At 33.1% G+C, this 22,458-nt stretch overlaps 1 protein-coding gene across 1 annotated transcript in view; it reads right to left on the bottom strand.

Moving 5' to 3' along the window:
* Positions 1-270: 270 nt before the first annotated feature.
* LOC102671190 (facilitated trehalose transporter Tret1-2 homolog) overlaps positions 271-22,458 on the bottom strand; it is a 22,965-nt gene continuing 777 nt past the window's right edge. The window contains exons 2-6 of the mRNA XM_006623140.2: positions 7,934-8,135; positions 7,584-7,755; positions 7,228-7,500; positions 5,867-6,175; positions 271-3,470 (exon numbers count right to left, since the gene is read on the bottom strand). Of these exons, the coding sequence (XP_006623203.1) occupies positions 3,048-3,470; positions 5,867-6,175; positions 7,228-7,500; positions 7,584-7,755; positions 7,934-8,135 (1,379 nt within the window). The 3' untranslated portion in view covers positions 271-3,047. The remainder of the gene's footprint in view (positions 3,471-5,866; positions 6,176-7,227; positions 7,501-7,583; positions 7,756-7,933; positions 8,136-22,458) is intronic.

Genomic DNA, 22,458 nt, shown 5'->3' with positions numbered 1-22,458 from the left:
ACCATAATTCTTTTTTTTTTTTTTCCTTTATATGTATATGCATATATTTTTTTTTAATTTATCATTTTTTTTTTTTTTTTTTCTTTTTTTTTTTTTTCCTTTATATGTATCTGCATATATTTTTTTTTAATTTTTCCTTTTTTTTTTTTTTAATTTTTCTTTTTTTTTTTTTTCCTTTATATGTATCTGCATATATTTTTTTTTAATTTTTCCTTTTTTTTTTTTTTAATTTTTCTTTTTTTTTTTTTTCCTTTATATGTATCTGCATATATTTTTTTTTAATTTATCATTTTTTTTTTTTTTTTTACGCGCGTACAATCGTTTTGTCTTAAGCATATCTTAGGGGAAAGTCTTATTGCTCTTAGAAATAGAGGAACATATTAGGAATGATTCTACGATATCTAAATAGCTCCGTTTTCACGAACGAAAAATATAATAGGCGTTGCGTACAGATTTGCGCGAAGAAGAATTCATTTCTATCCGGTATCTACGATTTAGTATTTATCAACAAATTTATCGTAGACGATATGTTTCGTTCAATTTTAATAATTTTTTGATAATTTAAAATTTGATTGAGGCACTCGAGTTTTTATCACGATGAATATGCAAACGACGACCGATTATCGTTTATTATTATACACGATCAGCATATTCCTTTTCTTATTTCTGCGTCGTCTTCTCGCATATTTCAATAAATAACTACGTTTCGTTCGCGCGGATACCTTGTCCATACAAGAGATCACATTAATAGCTATTAATATTTCTTCCTTTTCATTTTCTATACACGTATCGTGTTAGCCGTAATCAATTTTCTTCACATCTGTGAGAATTCAACTCGATTCAAATTCATCGATGTTCGTGTTTTGTCTATCTTCTAGGATATGTTAACACGTTGATTACCTATATCATCGTAATTATCATGCCAATTAAATATATTTTACTATGAGTATACTCGTAATCGGTAATCAACGTGTTAAATACGGCGATCGTGTTACTACAGTACATTTGGCACATTCTCTCTAAGGCTATCGCGTAAATGCAAACGAAATACAATTGTCGTTAGTAATAATTAAGAGGAGAAAAAAAAAAAAAAAATGTTGCACACACACGCGTGTCGCGCGAAAAAATATTACTTCAAAGAAAATTTATATTCTTCATCGTTTTCTAGTCGTAAAAAATAATCCGATACGATCTATGATAAATTGGGATGGAAATAAGTACAATCGTTGGTTTAAATAACAGTTCGTTTAAATAACAAATGAAACGGACACGCGTGATTAAAGTAGAATCGATTTGTTCTCTCTATCGATGAAATTCGCGTTTACGGTTAACATTAATGAACATTATGCTTAAGAAAGTGACGTTTAAACCTAACATGACGAATCCTCGCGAAATAGCTCGAAAGGAAACCTCGTTGAAGAAAGAAGTGAAATACTTAGAAAGAATAATCTCTACGATATTAGAGAAAAGAAAGAAGGAAATAAAAAAAGTGTGTATATCAATAATTAAAACGCGCCATCGATTTCGCTCGATCCCCGATTTTTGACGGATGTCAAAATTATGTCATGATTCGAGCGAATCGCGGAATACTATAATTTCAAGAAATTACAGCGTTACGGAGACTCGCGTCTTCTTGTTTCTTGGCCACGAGAATTATGCATTTTTTTTTTAAAAGAAAAAGATAAGAAAGATACGAAGTAATAATTCCAAAAAACTTCCGCATATTTTCCATAACATCGTTGTAATTATATATCTATCTACTTGTGATCGTTATAAAACGAAGATAAAAAACGACAAGAAACAAAATGGGACGCGAATCTTTGCGAATCTTGAAACAATCGCAAGCAAAATTGAAAATGTATTCTTTCGATCAAATTAACTCTAACTAGTCTCTAATTAATCTCCCTAAACGCGATTAACGCATCTCGATCACAGAAAGATCTTCACAGTTCGCATCAACAATTTGATATTTTGATTTGAAAAATTCCAATTACGATTTTTTTTTCTTTCTTTCTTTCTTTTTTTTTTTTTTTTTTTTTTTTTTTTTTTTTTTTTTTCCTTAGACTGTGTGTCTAAGAAAATGTCTAGCGTGCGCACCGCTCACCTCGGATAAAAATCATGTTCGTGGAATTTCCGCGTGCAAATTGCATTCGTCTCTCTTTCTAGAATCGTATGATTTTCTATCAAGATTGAAGAACAATGATTTAAAACCTTTTTTTTTTTCGCAATTTTTCTCACGACTTTTTCGCAAATAGACGGGATTCACCGCGAGAGACAATCGATCGGAAACTGAATATACATGGTGCGATTGTTTCATGATCGATGCAATGGAACTCAAATATACATATACTATACACATATCTAATACGGCGTTCTTTTAAATTATTAAATATTATCATACTTGGGATGCGGAGGATCGCTTGTAATCTTACGTAAAAAGGAAACGATACGTACGTACGTTGAACGGCTAAAGTTTGTCAGGAAATAAATACGTTAAGCAAGTTTTGTTGGGCGTACGTGGGTGAGAAACGGGACAGACGATAAAATCATCGAGTATCGTTCGATAGTTGTTACATCTTATTTGACAAAGAGAACGGTGTTTGAAATTTAACTCGATCCCTCAACGACATCCCTCGTGTCCGATTTATACTTATTGCTTGAGACCAGACTGTATAATAGACTCAAACTAGATACTCGCCCAATTCTGTCGCGTTCCTCTCGTTTGCTTTTAAAACAAACGATAACAATCGTGTTACATCGAACGCATCTCTTACGTCTTATCACGTACATATACTCGTATACGTAAAAATTCGCGAACGATGTCGATTCAACTCGTCTCTAACGATAAAAAAGAAATATGCGGAGTGTCTAACTCGTCGCATAACCGCACAAGGCGAAGAGGATCCATCTGGAATCACGATCCATGGTCTTTGGCAGTAATAAAGACGCGTTTATGTATATGTAGAAATAGAAATAGGAAGAGGAAAAACGATTACGCGACCAAGAATAAAATCGTCCTCGCAAAATCTGAAATCGTAATACTGTTTTCAATGTTTGCTTATGTCGCCAAACTCGGATATCTCGGAATGATGGACTCCATTCAACTCGTTCTGGATCTGTTGCAAGCTCTTTCCCTTCGTCTCGGGTAATACCAGTATCGTGAATATTACGCTAACCACACAAAACACGGCGAACAACCAGAAGAGCACGTAATTGCCAAACGTATCTTGCAAGTCATTGGCGAATTTGGTGATGAAGAAGGAGACCAACCAGCATATGGACACCGTGATCCCGGAGGCCTTGGATTTCACGTTCGATGCGAACATCTCGCCCATCACGGTCCATGGAAGAGGACCCCAGCCTACACAATATGTCGCGATAAAAATGACCAACGACACGATAGGCAAAAACCTTATACTGTCCACGTTTGCTCCATTGGAATCCAGGTAAAGGTAGATACCCAATGCGGCCTAAAAATAAAAGAGAAAGAATCGTAGAAATTAGAATCGTAGTTTCTAATTTATTAAATAAATAGATAGAAGTGGAATTATTCGTTAAAAATAACGCTTGATAATTGCGTTGGTTTTATCCATATGATTAATAACTTGCCACGAGTTTCTGCAAGTTTATATCGTTATACGGCAATTAACGAGACACGCGTCTGCGAGGAGCGAAAGGAAAAATATAATCGCGATTGAACGACGCTATCGATCGATCGATGAATTACAAAATTAACGCTATCGGTAATTAACCGCATTCCAAGCATTCTTGGACACGACTCGTCATCGTCGCTCTCGATCCACTTCTTTTCCTTATTGTTTTTTCCGCCTTCGTTGCCTCCTCGCCGCATCGCCTCGTCGTTATGAAATTTAGATAACAGCGTCACAACTCGCGAATCAACGATCGATCCTTCGTACGTGCGATGAGACATTGACATTGACTGCGACCGCATGATCGGTGCAACAATCTATGGCTATGGATAATTAATCGGCCTCATAATTCCAGACTCGTGAAGTCATCCGACGATTTCCACGTCGATGTGTCTTTTCCTGTTTACTGAAATTTTCTTATAGACACGGTTCGCGGAGATTACTTTAAGCGAAGAACGAAGAATCGGACTTGGGAAGAATAATTTAGTTGACAGTTTTATTTCGTTGAAATAGGCGGCAATAATTAAATAGTTAATCGAGCTCTGCCTACAGTAATAGAAAAGTAATAGAAATCCTGTCTCGTAAATAATTTACTCGAGATTTCAAAAAATTAAGAATCATGGATAATTCATAAGAGAATACGAACAAGAATTTGCATTTTTAAATAATTCTTCTGGGAAAAAAACGTTCAAGTTTTTGTAAAAACTTAAAGAAGAAAATTTGAGAAACTTTTTACAACAAAATTTAAATTTAAAAAATTGATGAAGATCGATGGACAGAAAGTTGGTTCATTGGAACAATCGGTGAGGAAAAGAAAGACGAAGGTCGGGAGCAAACGACCTCGACGCGATTCCGACGCGTGTTCGTGTTGCACCGGTGGAATGCGGCGTGCATCAGGAGTACACGATCGCGAGGTTACATAAATCGATTTGAATAGGCGGTACAAGGCCGCGATCGATTTGTTGCCACTATTTTGCAATACCTGCGAAACGTACGCGATGGACAGTGGATCAAGGCCGCGAAGAAGCGCGTTCGGTCCGTTATGCGACGAGAAATCGTTGCGAGATCTATCGGTTTATTCGCGTTTCTCGATGGCAAATCGAACGTGAAATTGCAATCGTGATTATGTATACATTGCATAGATACGATCTAGCTGTTCGTATCGACGATAATAAATGAGACGATAATGGAATTTCAACAGAACTGTCAATCCAGCGTGGAAACAAATCGAACTTCTCATCGAGATCGAAGATAAATATTGTACGTAGCATCTGTGATGAGAGATCATAGAAGGATACCAGTTTGACACTTGATAATTTTTTGCGTATCTTGAAGAAATGCAATCTCTTTTTTTATGATCTCTTTCAAGAAAAAATATTTGCTTATTTCGAAAATAAAAAAAAAAATAAATCTATCTTTATTGAAAGTTACGTACACGAGCCCGACTTTCAGTCCCAACTTTTATTCAAGAAATCGATTAAGCATCGGTTAAATTCTCAACGCTTCGAAAGATGGCCTTAAACTTTGCATCACCCACGCATGCGGTATTATGCAGTGGTATGCAGTAGTGTGCAGATCGAATAATTTGACTCGCCACAGGTATTTGTGAAATACCTAGAATAATATGAGTCACGTAACTCGATCACGTAACTCTGTTCGAAAAATTTTACAATTGGCGAAATATATTTTCACGATGATGAAACTGTGCAATGGAAATAGGACAAGAAACAAAATTGTAACCAAGTATTAGCATATTTGTTACAGTTTACAGTTATCAGAAATCGACTACGTTTCTTATACTTGAAACGAATCGCTGAATAATTTACCGTCATTATTCGATGTTTCCAAGCGTAAAAAGCGAATTTGCAAAATATCGTTTCGACATCGAAGAAAAGACAAGATTTCGTTAATTTGATTTTATTTTAACGTGTGTTTAAATTATCGATACAGCAAGAAATCGAGTCCACGTGTCTCACTTTCCAGTTCATCGAATAAATCTCGATAGAGTAATTTAAAAAAGCGTAACAAGTTATGTTTCCACGCTAGAGAGAAAAAAAATATCTTCATCATCGTGTTTTTTAGACAAATATGCGCTTTCTCGTAACGAAAGAAGATTATATAATCGTAATAATAGGCGATATCCTACGATATCATTGCGTCAAGATGTAAAACTAATTAATTAGATAAATGAAAAGGAAATTGAAAGCCTCGCTTACCAGGGAGACGACCTCGCCAACGCCGGAGAAAATAAGCAGTATTTTTCTACCAAGTCTGTCGACGACCAATGGCGTGATTCCGGAAGTGATTACTTGAACCGTACCGACGATTATGGTTGCCAACGAGCTAGGTAACGATGATTTTGCAGCGTCGAAGATAGCTCCCATATTAAAAAGGACCACGTTGATACCACTGGCTTGTTGGAAGGCGACGAGAAGACACGTAAACATCAAAGCTTTCAAGTTTGCCTTCACTTTCCACAAGTCCGACAATTTCGCCTCGTTTTTGAACGCTTCATCGATGGAAGCCTGTAACAAATAAATATATTATTATCGTTATATAATAATTGGATCAAAGCGTAGTTTAAGAAAGAACATCGGAGGAAAATATAATTCTATTACTAATAATTCATGAAAATAGAATTTTAATCGATATAAAAAATACGATAAAACTGTTTCGATAACACCGATGACCATCGATCGTACGTCTTGACTCATAGCGTTCGATGCATATTCAAAACGATTAATAAAGAAATGGATGTTATGTTAGACGGGAAATGAAAATTAAGACGAAAAGAAAATTGAAAAAATAACGAGCGATCCGTCGAATTTTGAACGATTGGCCACGAAAAGCGGAAGATCGCGTGTGTATTTACGCGTGATACTCGAGACGCGAGAACACGTGACGAGTTAGTCACCCGACTACGCGATTCAATAGCGTGTAGAGGCACGTTGGAGGAACGCCGTTACCATTGGCGGATCAAGGAACGACCTTACCCCCGGCCTCGTTCAGCGAACGTGACCCGAACGCCGATACGATATTGCGCCTCTCGCCGACACTTTGCAAACCGATCGCTCTTATCCCGCCACACTCCTCACTTTTCTCCCTAATTTTTCTTAAAATTCTCCTTTCCATAATTATTATTTCTCATCTATTTCTTATATCACATACTTTCCCTGCTAGATACAGTTATATTAATACTCGGCATTGATCTCGTCATTGATTTCTTAATTCGACCGTTTGAATGAACATTCTTAAAGTTAAATCGTTTTCCCGTTCGATATCGTGACCTGATTCAATCTTGTCTCGACAGCGTGACGATGCTCTTCCACGTCTGATCCGTTCCACGTTAATAAGGTCGAAACACGTGCTTCTGACGGATGAACTTCCCTCTTGATCTACGTCTATTCTAGCTCCCCTCCCTCTTCTCTTCACTAACACGTTTGAACGGAAATTATTCTGACCTCGAAAATGTACGGAAATAAAAACGGGGACCGTGCGGAAATAGAACAATTGAACAAAGTTGAACATATTTTCAATCGTATTATTATTTTCTCTATTAATCTATCATTATACGTACCTGCATTTCATCTGCTTCCTTTTGCACGCTGGCGGTGGTCTTGCTTCGCAATCTAGCCAAAGACTCGAGTGCCTCTTGTTTTTTGCCGATCTTGAGCAATTGATACGGTGATTCGGGCATTGTGATGAAACAGCCGACGAACACGACAGGTACGATGGCGCAGAGTATGCAGAATACCAGATAAGACACGTACGGGCCGATAGAATACGAATACAAGAGACCGATGGTGACGAATAACTGCAGAAAAGATCCCAGAGCTCCTCTCACGGATATCTGTTCGATTACAAAGTTTGAATGTTAATTAACCGTTTTACGACCAAGGACTTCGATTCAGAATGAATAGAAACGACGTTTACCTCGGCGATTTCACCGCAATACATGGGAACGACCGTGAAGGCGAACGCTAAGGCGAAACCGAGGACCACTCGGGCCACGCACAATTGGATCACGTATTTGGCTGTTCCGATTAAGATCCAACCGATCAGGAAGGGCACTACGGCTGACAACAGTGTCATCTTTCTACCGAATCTGTGAAATATTGGCAAAATTGGCGTGATTAGCTCGGATTGAACGAACCATTTGAAATAAATTAGAAGACGAATTAAGAAGAGGAATTTTTATTGGAAATTTTCAAAGAGTTGCGATCAAAAAGACTCGAAAAGACGATAGTAAATAAGACACGTGATTTTGAATAAAATAGAAGTACCTTTCAGCCAAATATCCAGCCACGAAACTTCCTATTATCGCTCCTACGGAAACCAACGAGGAAATCCATGAATCTTCCTCGTTGTTGATCTTCTTACCCAGAGGATTGTACCCACTTTCGAGACCTTCATCGTTCTTTAAAAGAGGTATCACGGAACTGGTCCATCCCAACATAGCACCGGCCGACACGCAACAAAGGTTCGCTGAAATGACGAATACCAATGTATTATACCATTAACCTTCCATATTTCGTGATATTACGTGTTAGAAGCGTGATATCGGCGCCCGATTAGCCTCGTTTTACGCTCGAAATCGAAAATAGAACTCGAGGAGAGTACGATAACGAACGACGATCCCCTTCGAGTACAAATTTTCCGCGTGCGAGATAGTCACGGTTAGTTTGAATTCGCGAGCAGATCGCGAATTGGTCACGTTCCTCCGAGTTTCCCCGATCTTCGTCACTCGCATCCATAACCGGTATCCAACCAGCGCTCTCAATAGATTTTCTAGGAGGAAGATGGAGACGAGGGATGATAGAAAGAGCAGAAGAATCTATTTCCGTTTGTTCGCGCCGGTTCGAATCGATAAAATAGTCTTTCGTTATAGGAGGTTTTCGTCGAGGTTGTGGAATAATTTGCCGATGATAACGCGATCGAAAAATGCGTGGACAATGGTTCGCGCGACAGATAAACCGTAATCGAAGAATTTTTCCATCTCGATCGAGCTCAAATTGCTTATCGCCTTCTTCATTGATACATTATGTAATTAATATAGGCCGATAATCGTCGAACAAATGTGACTGTCGATCATTTATTGAATATCTTTATACGCCAGAATTTAATACGAATATACAAATTTTCTCTTTGATCTAATCATATGATTATTTTTTTTATTTCTAGTTATAACGAAAAAATAATATTTCATAGTGAAATTTAAGTGTTATACCGATATAAATATTGTTATAATATCTCAAAAATCTTCATCTCGATGAATCTTATTTCATCTCACTTGTTTTAAGAGTTATAATCTTCTCGTAAATTATTGAATTCGTATCTTTTGCGTAAGATATAAATATATGTATATATTTTTAACGACAACGAGCTTGGAAACAACAAGCTTGCCTCGCGAGAAAAAGAGGACTATGATGGATTAGATTAAAAGATAACGAGACTTTAATTTCGGATCCACTTGTTTTACTCCTCCTTATCAATTCATCTTCACATTTTCGTACATTTTTTTCAATTTCATTTATTATTTTTTTCTCCTTTCTTTTTCTTATACGCTCGATACACGCAATGATCGAAGTTCGATCTTTCGAACCGAAAATCGAATGCCCCTCTCGTTATGCAACGAGTGATTAAAGATGGATTAAAGGTGATAAGGAAAAGGTGAATCGCGAATACAGCTGCAATTTACGCCTGATTTTCTATCCTCGTCGTGAAGATGATATCATCGAGGATAACATTGATCGGGAATGTTTGATTACGTTAAGTATGTTCAAAGGTGTTTAAAGAAACAGTAGACCTAACTATGTACAGCTCACAATCAGTTTAAACTATAGTGTCCATTACGTTTACAAATGCAATTAGGATGTTTGAACTTACCTATTATCGGAATTTCAAGTTTACTTCTTTCTTCTCTTTTTGCTTAACTGAGATTTATAATATCGAATTCCATGTAGACAAAGTAAATACGAGCGATAACGGGAAATACAAATCATAATTTTATTGCGTTAAACTTCCTTTTTTTTTTTATTTTAGAAAAATATTTTATAATAAACTATAATTCATTATAATTTAATCTACGAGCAATAATGCAAAATTCAATTTCCATCTTTGTATCGTAATTGGATTTGTAAACGTATTTTTTGGACATATCGTAAATCCTATTTCTAAAAATTTCTATTCAAAATCGCGAGCAAAATAAATTTTTTCCCAAAGTTTTCATTCGAAATACTGAGTAATTACAAAGAGCGTTGTTACAACCAAATGACGACGCGACGGTTTCGTTTTTCTTCCTCCTTTTCCACTGAAACAAGAATCAAGGACACATCGACGAGTGAATCTCGGTTTTGCAATTTGATTCTCAATTTCAAAGACAAAGCGTTCAAGGATCTTGGTGGATCCGTCGATATGGAGATGAGGGTATCTCGATTTCCCGAGGAAATTGAAATTATCGAGATCACCGAGATCGGCTGTGTAACCGACCAAAGAATATCTACATACCTAGATTCGTTCGATGAAATATTCAACAGATAGTCGCGCTCGTGAATAGAAGAAATTGGATGAAATTGAAATGATTATGTTAACTATACCGTATTTTAACAGGAATTATATTTATAGAAGTGATAAATCGTTTTAAATAACTTTATCGGATGATTTCGCTACTGCGATTAAATAAGAATGGAAACGGATTATGTTGCAAAGAACATTGTTGTCGAAGCAATAATATTATATCCAAGGTAACAAAAATCTTATTGAAATTGGAGATAGTCTAGAGATAGTTACGCTATTGTAAATTGAATGAGTATTCAATGTCAGAACGTCATAGAACGTCACGTCAGATTTTTTATGATATAGAATTTATCTAATAGAATTTCGTTTATACGAACAAAATTTTTTTAATAATTAATTATCTGATTTAAATTATAATATTATTCTAACTATTGTTTCTCTTTATATAATATAATTGGAAATATATTTTTATATTTAATAATTGTTTTGTTGAAATTTTTAATTATTATTAGTTTTATAATCGGAGAATTTATTTTATTACCAGAGAAATAGTTGGAGAAAGTGGTACTATAGTCTTTTTTATTGGTGATTTTCATATTTATAACAAAGACATATGATAGCAAGTAGTATATTTCATATATTAATTATTTAAACAGCAAAACTTATGTTTGTGCTATTAATAAACATAGATAAGTTAATCTACAAAATGAGGGGACCAACTTATCAGCAGTTGGAGTTTTAGAGAAAATGTTTAGTAAAATTCCCTTCTATAAATTTCTTCTCGTCCTCATATTTATTTAAACAAAGTTTTTTAATTGTATTCAAAAAAGAAAAAAGAAAAAAAAAAGACTGCAATCAAAAATACCATGTTACACGATAGGATGATTCAAGATTATATTCGAATTTAAAGAATGGAAATGAAAATTAAGCTAGTCATCGTATTCTAAAGAAAAACACGACAGCCAACATAGATTTTCGTTTTCCAAGTTCGTTCGAATATTCTTTCGAGGCGACGTTGTTCGAAGATGAAACTCTCGTGTCACGCTTGTGAGTGAAAAAGGAAGAGATTCGGTATGATTAAAATCAAATTTTAAAGTCAAATGACACGTTACATTGCATTCGAGAGCAACGCAACGATTTTACGTAATCATCGCGAAATCGGTCTTATATCATTCGATCGCGTGTACTATTGAAACGCGGGAAATGAAAATCGATGCGATTCTTTTCGGCGAATTATTTGTGATCAAAATTGATTTTGATTCACAAAAAATATTTCGTTGATATTATCTACATGGTTAAAAAAAATTAATTATTATTTTTAATAATGAGAGAATGATGAAGTTTGAAGTTTCAGAAAAGTTTGCGTTATTAATTTCAAGGATAAATAAAAATAAAAAATTAAAATGATAAAAAGATAAATTTGTTTTTTCTATTGAAAGTTGGCGATATTTTTTTGTGAAAAGACATAATTTGCATCAATTGATTCGTTTGAAAAGGAAATGAAAGGATAATGTGGAACAAAAGAAGAAAGGTAAAGGTATTCTGTCTTTTTCGTTGAAAAATTGATTATCTTGTTTTAAAATATCGAATAGATGAGTCGATTAAATTCTCCTGTTCCTGGAATGAGAAAAATGTCTATTAAAATAAGAAAAAGCTTCGTCATTTAAAGATTTAATTATTATCGTAATTAGAAAAAGAATGGAAACGATATTTTGTTAGAAATAGATGGAAAATAAAATTATTTTGGATTTGATTATTCTAAACGAATCGATTAAATCTCGTTATATTTTGGCGATCGTTATATTTCGATTCGATTATTTTAAGATTAAAATTTCCTGGATTATATTCATCTTTGATTCTATCAAAATAAAAAAGATCATTTCAACCAATTTGGAATTATCTATTATTTGATTTGTGCAGATGTTTCGCTAATTAGCCGCCAATTACTCACATCATTTTCTATGATTATTAATGTTGCAGGCACACGAAGAGAAGTTAGAAGTATTATAACTTTATTAAGATATTTTATCGAATCGTTCGGTTGTCGTTAAAGAATAAAGAAAGAAAAACTTGTGATTAAGAAAGAAGAAAAAAGAAAAAGAAAAAGAAAAAAAAACGCGAAAAAAACGGAAAAAATAATCCTTGCTATCGGTTCGTTTCCTCTTAATCGTTGCAATTCGCGCTATCATGTTTCCTTTTAACCTCAATTTTTTTAGCTGATAAACTTGCCAGAAACGATGATTTCTATGTATACAAAATATGTGACAACCGGTTAATAATCTTTTGTTCGTTTCTACGCAATAAATTTTCACTTTGACAAACATGGATAGATATCGATCCAGATATACGTTCATAGATATGTCGTGCCTCCGTAAACATACCTTTATACGATACTTCAGATTATAGTAAATCACTTGAAAATTCTTATCATTTTTCTTTCTTATTGATGTCCCTAATCACAATGAATGAATCATTTGAATTGTGACACACGTAAATCTCAAATGGATGGATTTTTCCGATTTTTTATTATTAATTAGAAAAATGAAATAATATCCGCGATTCATAAAGACACTTTTTACCATTCTTTTTACCATTTTTCGTTTTGACAAACAAAAAGGTCTTTATCGGTTGTTACCAATAGAGAAACAATAGTTACTTGTTCACGATCTATCGACTGTGCAGCTTTTAAGAGAGAATTACAAATTGCATCGTTGTATTACGATATATGTATTATGATAATCGTTATACAACGATTAGGCGACATCCTTGTCCCGTCCAAGTAAAAGATTTCGAATCGAACCAATGGTTAAATACAAATAAAAATAATTGGAAACCGAAAATGGAAAATAGACGCGACACGATGAAAGTTATCAACTAAGTTTAGAAAAGAAAGTTTGTGGTTTTTGGAATATTGGAAGTTTCCTAAGTCGATAAGAATTTTCATGAACTTGAGAAGTTGGTTGCATCATCAAGTCTTCACGTGTTTCAATCCACTTAACGAAGTAACTGTTTTCTTTCGCAACTTAACTAAAAATACCGAGGGTATATATCTGACAAACAAATCGTCTTACGTGTTCTAATTGCAAATAGATAATTCGTATGGAATTTTTCAGTTTATTAACCGTGGAAAAATGAAATAAATTTATACCGATAGTGAGAACGATATCCGAATATTTTAGTCTCGTCTGAAAAACTTCTTATCGTCGAATTGCCGATTCATCGATTTTTTTCTTTACCGTTTCTTTGATAGATTTTACATATCGAGATAAAACGTGTTTATAAACTATCGATCGCGGTAAATTGCGCAAATAATACATCAATCACAATATCTTTGATCTGCTTTCATACGATTCTCCATTCATTTTTCTACGACTTAAGTCTAATTTTCAATTTCTAATTCGAACTACTTCTAATTCTGTTCCTCTGTTTATTATTATTATTATTATTATTATTATCATCATCATCATCATCATCATTAAGCGGTGATGATATTAAACGATCGTTGAAATTTATGTATGTGTAAAACATCGCGATCGATAATACGACGAATAATTCCCATCGCGAGCAACTCGATGGGTGTGTTTGTCGACGAATCATCGGACCGGTGATGGACGATTGAGTCAATAAAACGAGTAAATCGAGTCAATCAATTTATACCCTGTCGCCTCCATTATATTACAGAAAACGGAACGCGATGCGAATTTCTTTGGTCCAAACATTGCCAATTTTTAACAATTATGTACTTCTATCGCACGATTGACTCCGTATGACTCGTCATTTTTGCAATTTTTGCGATTCATGAATGTTAAATATTATTTGAGGATAAGAAAACAAGAATCGGGTGATAATAATAATCACAGTTAGAGAGGATATTAAAAAAATGATAGTGGAAAAACAGGAAACTTGTAAGACTTATTAGTCATTTCTTGGAATAGAGAAATAAGTAGTTACGAATATTTTTAATTAAAAAACTCGATAATGGACGGATAAAAAATAATAAAGACTTATGGACAACGATCGAAGTCGGCCAATATCATTAGTCGCGATGAAATGGAACACTTTTATTCAGAAAAATGCTATAAATTAACCAACGACGTGGGATTTAATTTATGAAATGTAATATAGAAATTTCCAAGTGACCTTATACTCGTATTCTCGATTCGATATCGTTAAAAAAAAAACGTCATTTGGTGGGTGGTTCTGTGCAGGCTCGATTTCTTTATCGAGTCGAATTAAAACGCAAAACATAAAATTATTGTAATAGGTTTATCGTACGATCGTCCTATTATCATTCTTTGTTATCATTTTCATTTTTTTCTCTTCATTTATCTTTTCTCGGATTCTTGTTTGTTTCGTATTTTATTTACCTCCGTTTAATTCATTTTCATCTTTCAAAGTAAGATAAAACATAAATATTTTTAATTGTGGAGGCTCGATCGGATGAAAGCATACGTAATACAGCTCGATAACGATATTCAACCTCGTTCGACATCGTAAACTTTTTGCCAATTATTATCTAATCTTCCGCGAATGACCTTTTCTTGATTTTCACCTTAATCGACATTCGAACCGACATTCTGCCAGATAACAATTTGCAACTTTATGAAAAAAATATATATATATATTCTATTTATAATTTTTCTATCCAACGAAGAAAGACAACATTTTTTTATTTTTGTACGATAAAAGATAGGTGATCGATAAGTTTCAAGATCAATCGTGATTTTTGTCGAAGATCGAAGACCAAGGGAAAACTACTTGCGGTTACTAGTTTTAATTTTTATCGTGTTATCAATTCAAGATAATAAGAGAATCACGACAAACAGAAGTATAGTTATCGTAAATTTTTTTTCCAGATCGGTATGAAGCAATCTAAAGAATATCTTAGCCAGATTATTATTTTCTCCGTTATCAATTTTTTTTCTTTTTTCTCATTTCATCTCAAAATCATCCCTATAATTTTTCGCTGAAATTTTGCACAAGTTCGAAGATCATCCACTGATCCGAATTATGCACGATATTTTCGTGTATTATCGGAGTACTTTAATCCCGATGATAAATTAATTACACGGCCGACGAGACGAGGAGAATTATTATGCAAACAACAATGGTTACGAAATTAATTCGATCACAATTTCGACATTGATCGCGAAACGAGAATCGTTTATCCATCGTGCTATCGCGAAAAAAAGAAAATTTGATTTCCGCGGTCGAGAAAATATTCGTGGCGCCATTTTGTTCACTTGTTTTCTCAATGTATCATAAACATTCGTGATCTTGGAACATTCGTACTCGAATGTTTAACAACAACGAAAAATATACATTTTTAATGCGACATTGTTCGATTCCTCGTGGCACAATAGGCTGTTACTTAATCCGACGCTATGCGGTCGAGTAAAACTCGTCACGTTGAATGGGTAATTGGCATTGAATGGTTCTACAAGTGTGGCATGGAAAACACACGGCTCTAGCCGAAATGGCAATGTATATACTCGCGTACGATCGAAATGTTCGAAGGTAAATCAAAATAATCGATGCTTGTTCCGATCAAAGATATTGAGGTATTAAATGCTCGATCAATCTAAGATTTGAAAATAATTAAAGTTAAAAGCAGTGGAACTTCATTTAGTACTTAAGATTTGTCGATAAAGTGTAAAAAATTTATGATCTTTTAGAGATCGTTTATCGTTATGAACTTTGGAATTTTTATATTTCCCTCGAACCCTCGAACGATTCCATCGATTAAAAATTATTTGTTCTGTTTACAAATTTGAATACTGTGATAAAATTTTGAAAAATTTTTCGAACCGATGATTTAACGAAGAATCGAAGTTAATTTCGTAAACTTGGATGAAACTTGCCAAACTTTCCAAATTGAAATTTCATCTTTCCGAATTGAAATTTCGATGCTTCGTAGACAATTAAACTTCGCAAACAAGTGAATGCATTATTTGCGCGAAATTATTTTGGCCAATATCATCGATATTATTTCTAGTTATTTAAAGATGTCTGGTTATTTAAATTATTTATTTATTAAATTGATGGAATAATTATATTAATTTTTAATCTCGTAAATAATTTCAAATAATTTTTACACCATTGTTTATAACGAATTTATTTTATCAGAATGGTATTCTATGTTTAGAAAATATTTTACTCGTTGAAGTTATAAACGTCAATGTAGATTAAGCAGTTAGACGTAAGACAAAATTATATTATATATTATTAAATCGCTCACGTTTGTTATATCTACTCACGAAATACATACACGTGTCGGTAAATGATTTACCAACCAAATTTCGATTGCGAGATAGCATCATCTAACTTTGATATAATTATTAATAAAAATATATTTTCGGCAAGCATCTCGAAAAATATAAAAAATATTTTTATTTTACAACTTTCTATATGACAAAATACAACGATTTAACAGTACAACGAATACGACATATTAAATTAATTTATTTTCAAATCGACATTAAATTCTTTCCCACATAACATAACGCTCAATACGATATCTAAACGTTCTACATTTTGGAACTCTAATGAGAGTAAATTAAGAAACTATGTACTAATAAGTAGAATTGTATTTATTTTGATGAATGGTTACGCAAGCAAACAGGTAACCAGACCGCTATCTATGGCACCTGTAATTACGTCATTGTCGAACCAATTGACAATGTCATCAATTTCAACGAATCGTCGCTGTGTATACTTTTGACATCGATCTTTTGAAATCGATCGAGCGGTTAGACAAATCGCAAGTATCTCGATTTTTTTTTCATTTCGATTTTTTCAGTTTCGTACTTGCGAGTAATCTAGCGATAATCGGTACATTATCTTGAAATCCGTTATAAAAAATTCTCAGTCTGGATAAGATAAAAGCAACGGATGAAAAAAGAAATTCCTCTGTCACAATGAAACTTTGTTGACGTAATCGGATGATCCATTCGCTATCGAACGTCCGATTCCTCCTCATGGAAACTTCGAGGCAGCCAGGTGAATTTGCGAGAGCGTAACGCGATGGAATGCTTACGATTCATCGCGTACGAATCGCGTAAAAATTATTTTTTACGATCACTTTGTCTTCGCGCTGATGACGAAACGAAATTTTTACGGCTTCGTCGAAACGAAGGACACACGTTTCGTTCGTCCGAGATGAGCGCAGAAAATTGGTTGAAAATTAAGTCGGTTCGTATCGAACCACGAGAGAGACTTTTTGACTTTTTCGAATTTTTCTCCTCTCTTTGGAATGTTCTTATCAAGATACGAGAAATAAAAAAAATATATATATATAAATGAAAAGAGAATAAAAACGTATAATATTCGTAATTCGTCGATTTAACATCGCGAGTCCGTGAGAGATACGTGAATGAAATAACCGGTCTTTTTGTAGAAGAAAAATTTCGAAAAAGAAACGATAAAACATATGTTATATTTACGATGAAACAATATTGAACATATAAAGTACTCGATAGTAAACCCATGCGTTTTCTTTCTACATTGATATCAATCGATAAGGACTTTTGTATATACTTATGTATAAGAACAAATGGGATGATGTTAAGAGAGAATGATATACAGAGAATGACTTAGAGAAATACATGAGAAAAATGATCGTCGAGATTTAAATCGAATTTCATAGCAAAGTTTTCACTAGAATTTAAAGATACAATTCGAAGATTTATTATTCATCGTGAAATTATTGGATTTTTCCTTAGATATTCGCAATATTTGATCTTGTTACATAAGTAACAAAGTAAATTTTAGGAAAGGAGGCGAATATTTTATCAATTTTATATCGATCGAACGATCGACAAGGAAGAATACGTTTGAAACGAGGATATAAAAAGAATCGTGTGGAAGATATTAACGTACGAGCAATAATGCAAAGAGAGATTCGTATCTTTGAACATGACGAATATCAAACGATTTGCATCCGGTGTACGTTTGAATTGAATCTCGGCCGATGAAGATCAAAATCGGAACAAACTACATCCTTATTAGCCACATTGTAGAGATAACTCGATCATTTGATATACGGAACCGCAAAATAAATTGCATGACTCTAAACTTTCTATCTCTCTTTACGTTTTTTCTAGTAATTTAGATGAAAGGCTTGTTGAAATTACATAAATTCTAACATTGATTGAAAATAGTGGATTTCATTTAAAATTACTTTTTACTAACATTTTCACCAAGTATACAGTAATTCCATCAAAGAGATAAAAAGGAATTTTAAGTGATTTCTTTCTCATTTCCGATTCTTTAAGAACATGTTTTTCTTCGATATGTAAACTTTAATAGTGAATTTTACATACATACGACTTTAAGGAAAACCATTAAACATTTATGTCAAACATTTAAAGAAATAGAAAATTTTTAACATATATATTTTATATGTTGTAAATTTTAAAATTCACGAAAGCAGTTTCGACTTTACACTTTTTAAAATTTATACGAAACACCGTTATTCCATTATAGAATATATTAACACAATTTCAGCTTGGAAGATAGAACTTTTCCAACGAAATTGATTCAAAGCGTTAGAAAATTTCTGACAACTTCTCTTCTTTAATATCCGAATCGAATTTCGCGAACAAAGTTGATGTGAAACGCTTCATTCGAGTCCTTTATTATCGTTCATCAGTAACTTCATCAAGAAACTTAATTCCATCGAGAAAATTAATTTAACCGTTTTTCGAGAATGCAGCAAAAGCTTCACCCTCGTTCTTTAATCGCTTTAAACGCTCAAAAACTTCGTCCTATCGCACTCAAATCAAATACATATATACATATTCATCCCTTTGAAAAAACGAATCGATTCAAATTAGAAACGTGATTCGAATCACGTGCTCGTATATTTCGAATTGATATTGACGAATCGATACTGCAGTTTTACTTCCTCGATTTTTTCTACTTTTCCTCTTCATTTTCATTTCATCTCTTTCATTTAACGCGATTCGATCTTGTCACCGATCGAGTCACGTTAAAGATAAACCACGTTATTTTTGGCGCGCCAATTTTCTTTCTTTACCCTCGTGCATCGCTATTCAAAGTCTTTCATTCGCTATTTTCGTTTTTCTCGCGCAGAATCATCGTCGAATGGTTTTCTCGCGTATGCGGTTCAGGATGCAGATACATTTGAGAGTGAAAATTTTTAGAGAGTCGATCTCAAGAATTATTTTAATGGAAACTCGCTGAGAGAGAAAGTTACTTTTACTAGTATCCATTTGCGGAAAATACTTTCGAGATTGTCGCGAATTTTTCTCTCAAATCTAGGAATCTATCAACAACATTACATTTATAAATATAATTGAAATAATTAGATAGTTTGTGTAACTAGCTTATAGAAATATCGAGAATACCATAGATAGTCGATATCGAGTTATAGTTGGATCATGAGAAGCTAATAATTAGTTTTGACAATCTTACGTATATATATCGAGTGATGTGCACGACTTTATTTTTTGTAACGAGAGTAGATGGATGGAATTCTTCGATTTCAAGCGCGAAAGAAGAGGAAAGAAGTCAGAAAATCAAAAACGATTATTTTCAGCTCACTCGCGTTTGAAAAAAATACTATTTTAACGAGACCGAGTATCCCATCCCCAATCATAGAAAATAATTCATAATACGGCAAAGATTCTATTAAATTAGTATTATCAATGGACTACGAAAGAACGAGCTCGATAAATTTCACGGAAATATCCAGAAATTTAGCAGATATATGTCGCAGACGATTTGATCGATGATGCCAATTTTCTATCATGATCGATGTAATCTCATTTACGTCACGAAGCAATGAAATTTGTCCATTTATACGTATAGCAGCGATAAATTCGTGTAATGGACACAGGAACCATTGGTTCAATTTGGTAAAAAATTTATTTTGAAATTGTAAAATATAGAATTGAATAAATATGTTATATGCAAATTTAAAGAAATAATAAAGAAATAAATACGAAAAAATTTCAGAATTTTTAAGACTTTAAAAAAGATTAGGAATGGAGATACTGGAATTAATTAAAATCTGGAAATAATATCTAGAATTTGAAAATGACTCAAAGTTTGTAAAGCACTGATTTTATAATATAAATTTGATTATTGCTTTGAAATGTTACTTTCAATTTACTATTCGTTAATTAGGTTAACTTAATTAGGTTAATAAAGGTTAACTAAAGAATGATATAAAAATGGTAATTAGATATTTGAAAAGTAAAAAAAAGAAAAATACATGACAATGATTTGCATCGAAACAGATGGCTAAATTAGCTAATACTTTTATTTCCTCCGATTTTCCATCGATTCATCAACTATATTTGAATATCTCGATCTTCAAATAGAAATAATCTCATTATTTTCAATGTCTCAATGTCTGTGATTAAATCTTTTGTGAATTAATCTACGAGTTAATTAAAGGGTAAACTATGAATTGATATTCGGGGCACGAAGATGCCTAAAATAGCTCGATGAAATGTATGCTTCGATCATGCCAATGAAGATTTAATAAATATTAAATTATTAATAAACGTGTTACGCGATATTATTAACGATGCGAATCTCGTAAATCTCGATTCCTAAATAATGTAGTATAGTTGGTTTACACAGAATTAAAAGTTCATAGTCAAAAGCCGATTGTAATGTTATTCCCTCGATTTCGAATTGATATTGTGTAATTGTTACGAATAATGCACGACGAATTAATCAATGGCATCCGATCAAGTCTGCTATGTATACATATGCTCGAGATTTGCAATTTATAATTATATTCAATTTGTTATATATAATTCATATTTGCGTTATTTATGTTACTACTTTGATATGCTAGAATCCTATGAAATTGCATAGTTAACAAATTTTTCTTTCATTTGTAATTAAATGCAAAAATTCTATGAATATTAAGGGTGAATTTTTCTCAATCGATGGAAAACACGTTATTTGTAACATCTTTTTGCTACAAATTTGTCAAAAGAAGGCGTGAACAAGAAAAAATATTCTATATTCATATAATTTCGTTTGTAATAAAATTTTCTGTAAAAGCAAAGTAAAAAGTTTATGGATTCGAATCATTGTATAGGATAATCGCGTTTGTTAATCTAAATATTATCATATTACGTGTAAAAACTTTGAATAAGAAATCGAAGATCGAAATATCGTTCGTATTGTCAATTTCTTTTATTCTCCTTTTTTACTATTTACTTTTTTACACGTGTAGTCACGCGTAGTCACAGATAGTCACGCTGCATGACATGTTATAATATATCTTAATAAATCAATTACGATTCAATCCGTTCGTTTAATGTCAAGTTGTATAACATTTAAGGAACAAGCTTGAGAAGCTGCGTATTATTATCTGGTTTCGTTATCTCAATTTCTTAAATTAATCTTCTCTTTTCATCTTATATCTTCCTACGCGATTAAGATAGAATATAATATAATAGAAATCGCGATAATTCAAAAAAGACGTTCTTATCCGTTACAAAGAAATCTGACTCTGTCATTATTTCATTATAAAATTAAATAATTCAACAAAGTATCTTTTATTTTTCTACTTTAATGACAATAAAGAGTTTCGAAACATTGTATTCATGTTTGAAAAATGAATCAATTGCTTGATTAGATACATTTTTAATAAAAGTTATAATAACATTCTTATAGATTTCAATTACTCGAAGTAAATCGTTACAATTATCTAATCCGTATCTAGCAAACAAACAAATATTATCAATTGTTGCTAAGATTAATTAATTGCGATAAATCGATATAAATCTCCATTTTTATTTATCAAGAAATTTTTCCCATTATAATTATTATATTTTAATTCAACGAACGAATAGAAACCACGATTCACGTTTTTCTCTATTATTTTCCAAAAAATTAGAAGGTAAATTCTACATATAATTTAACTAGAAAATTTCATCCGATTCAAAATTCCAATTCTGCATTAAGACGAATCTCTCTAAACTTGCTCCGCTATCAACCGTACCACCGATTTGCTTTTAATGTCCGAATTTACGTATCGTAACTCGATAAATTACAAGTATCTTTACTACTCCAACCGAATAATCGCTGAGTTGTCTTCGATCTACGAAAAAAAAAAAAATTTTAAATTCAATCATCCGTCTATCCGTCGTATCAGTTGTCGACGTAAAACTCGTAATATTTATAAACGTGTTATTCTATCGATCGTGTTCCAGAATAGGATTCAACGATCTCGAACAACGCGATGCTACCGCAGCGTCACGACAAAATGGAAAGCTTGCCAACCGAAAAGATGGCCTGGCACGCG

This window comes from Apis dorsata, unplaced genomic scaffold (assembly GCF_000469605.1).
Source record: "Apis dorsata unplaced genomic scaffold, Apis dorsata 1.3 scaffold_815, whole genome shotgun sequence".
NCBI classification, from domain to species: domain Eukaryota; kingdom Metazoa; phylum Arthropoda; class Insecta; order Hymenoptera; family Apidae; genus Apis; species Apis dorsata.
Note: the sequence above shows the minus strand (reverse complement) of the source record. Positions and strands in the feature narration are given on the sequence as shown.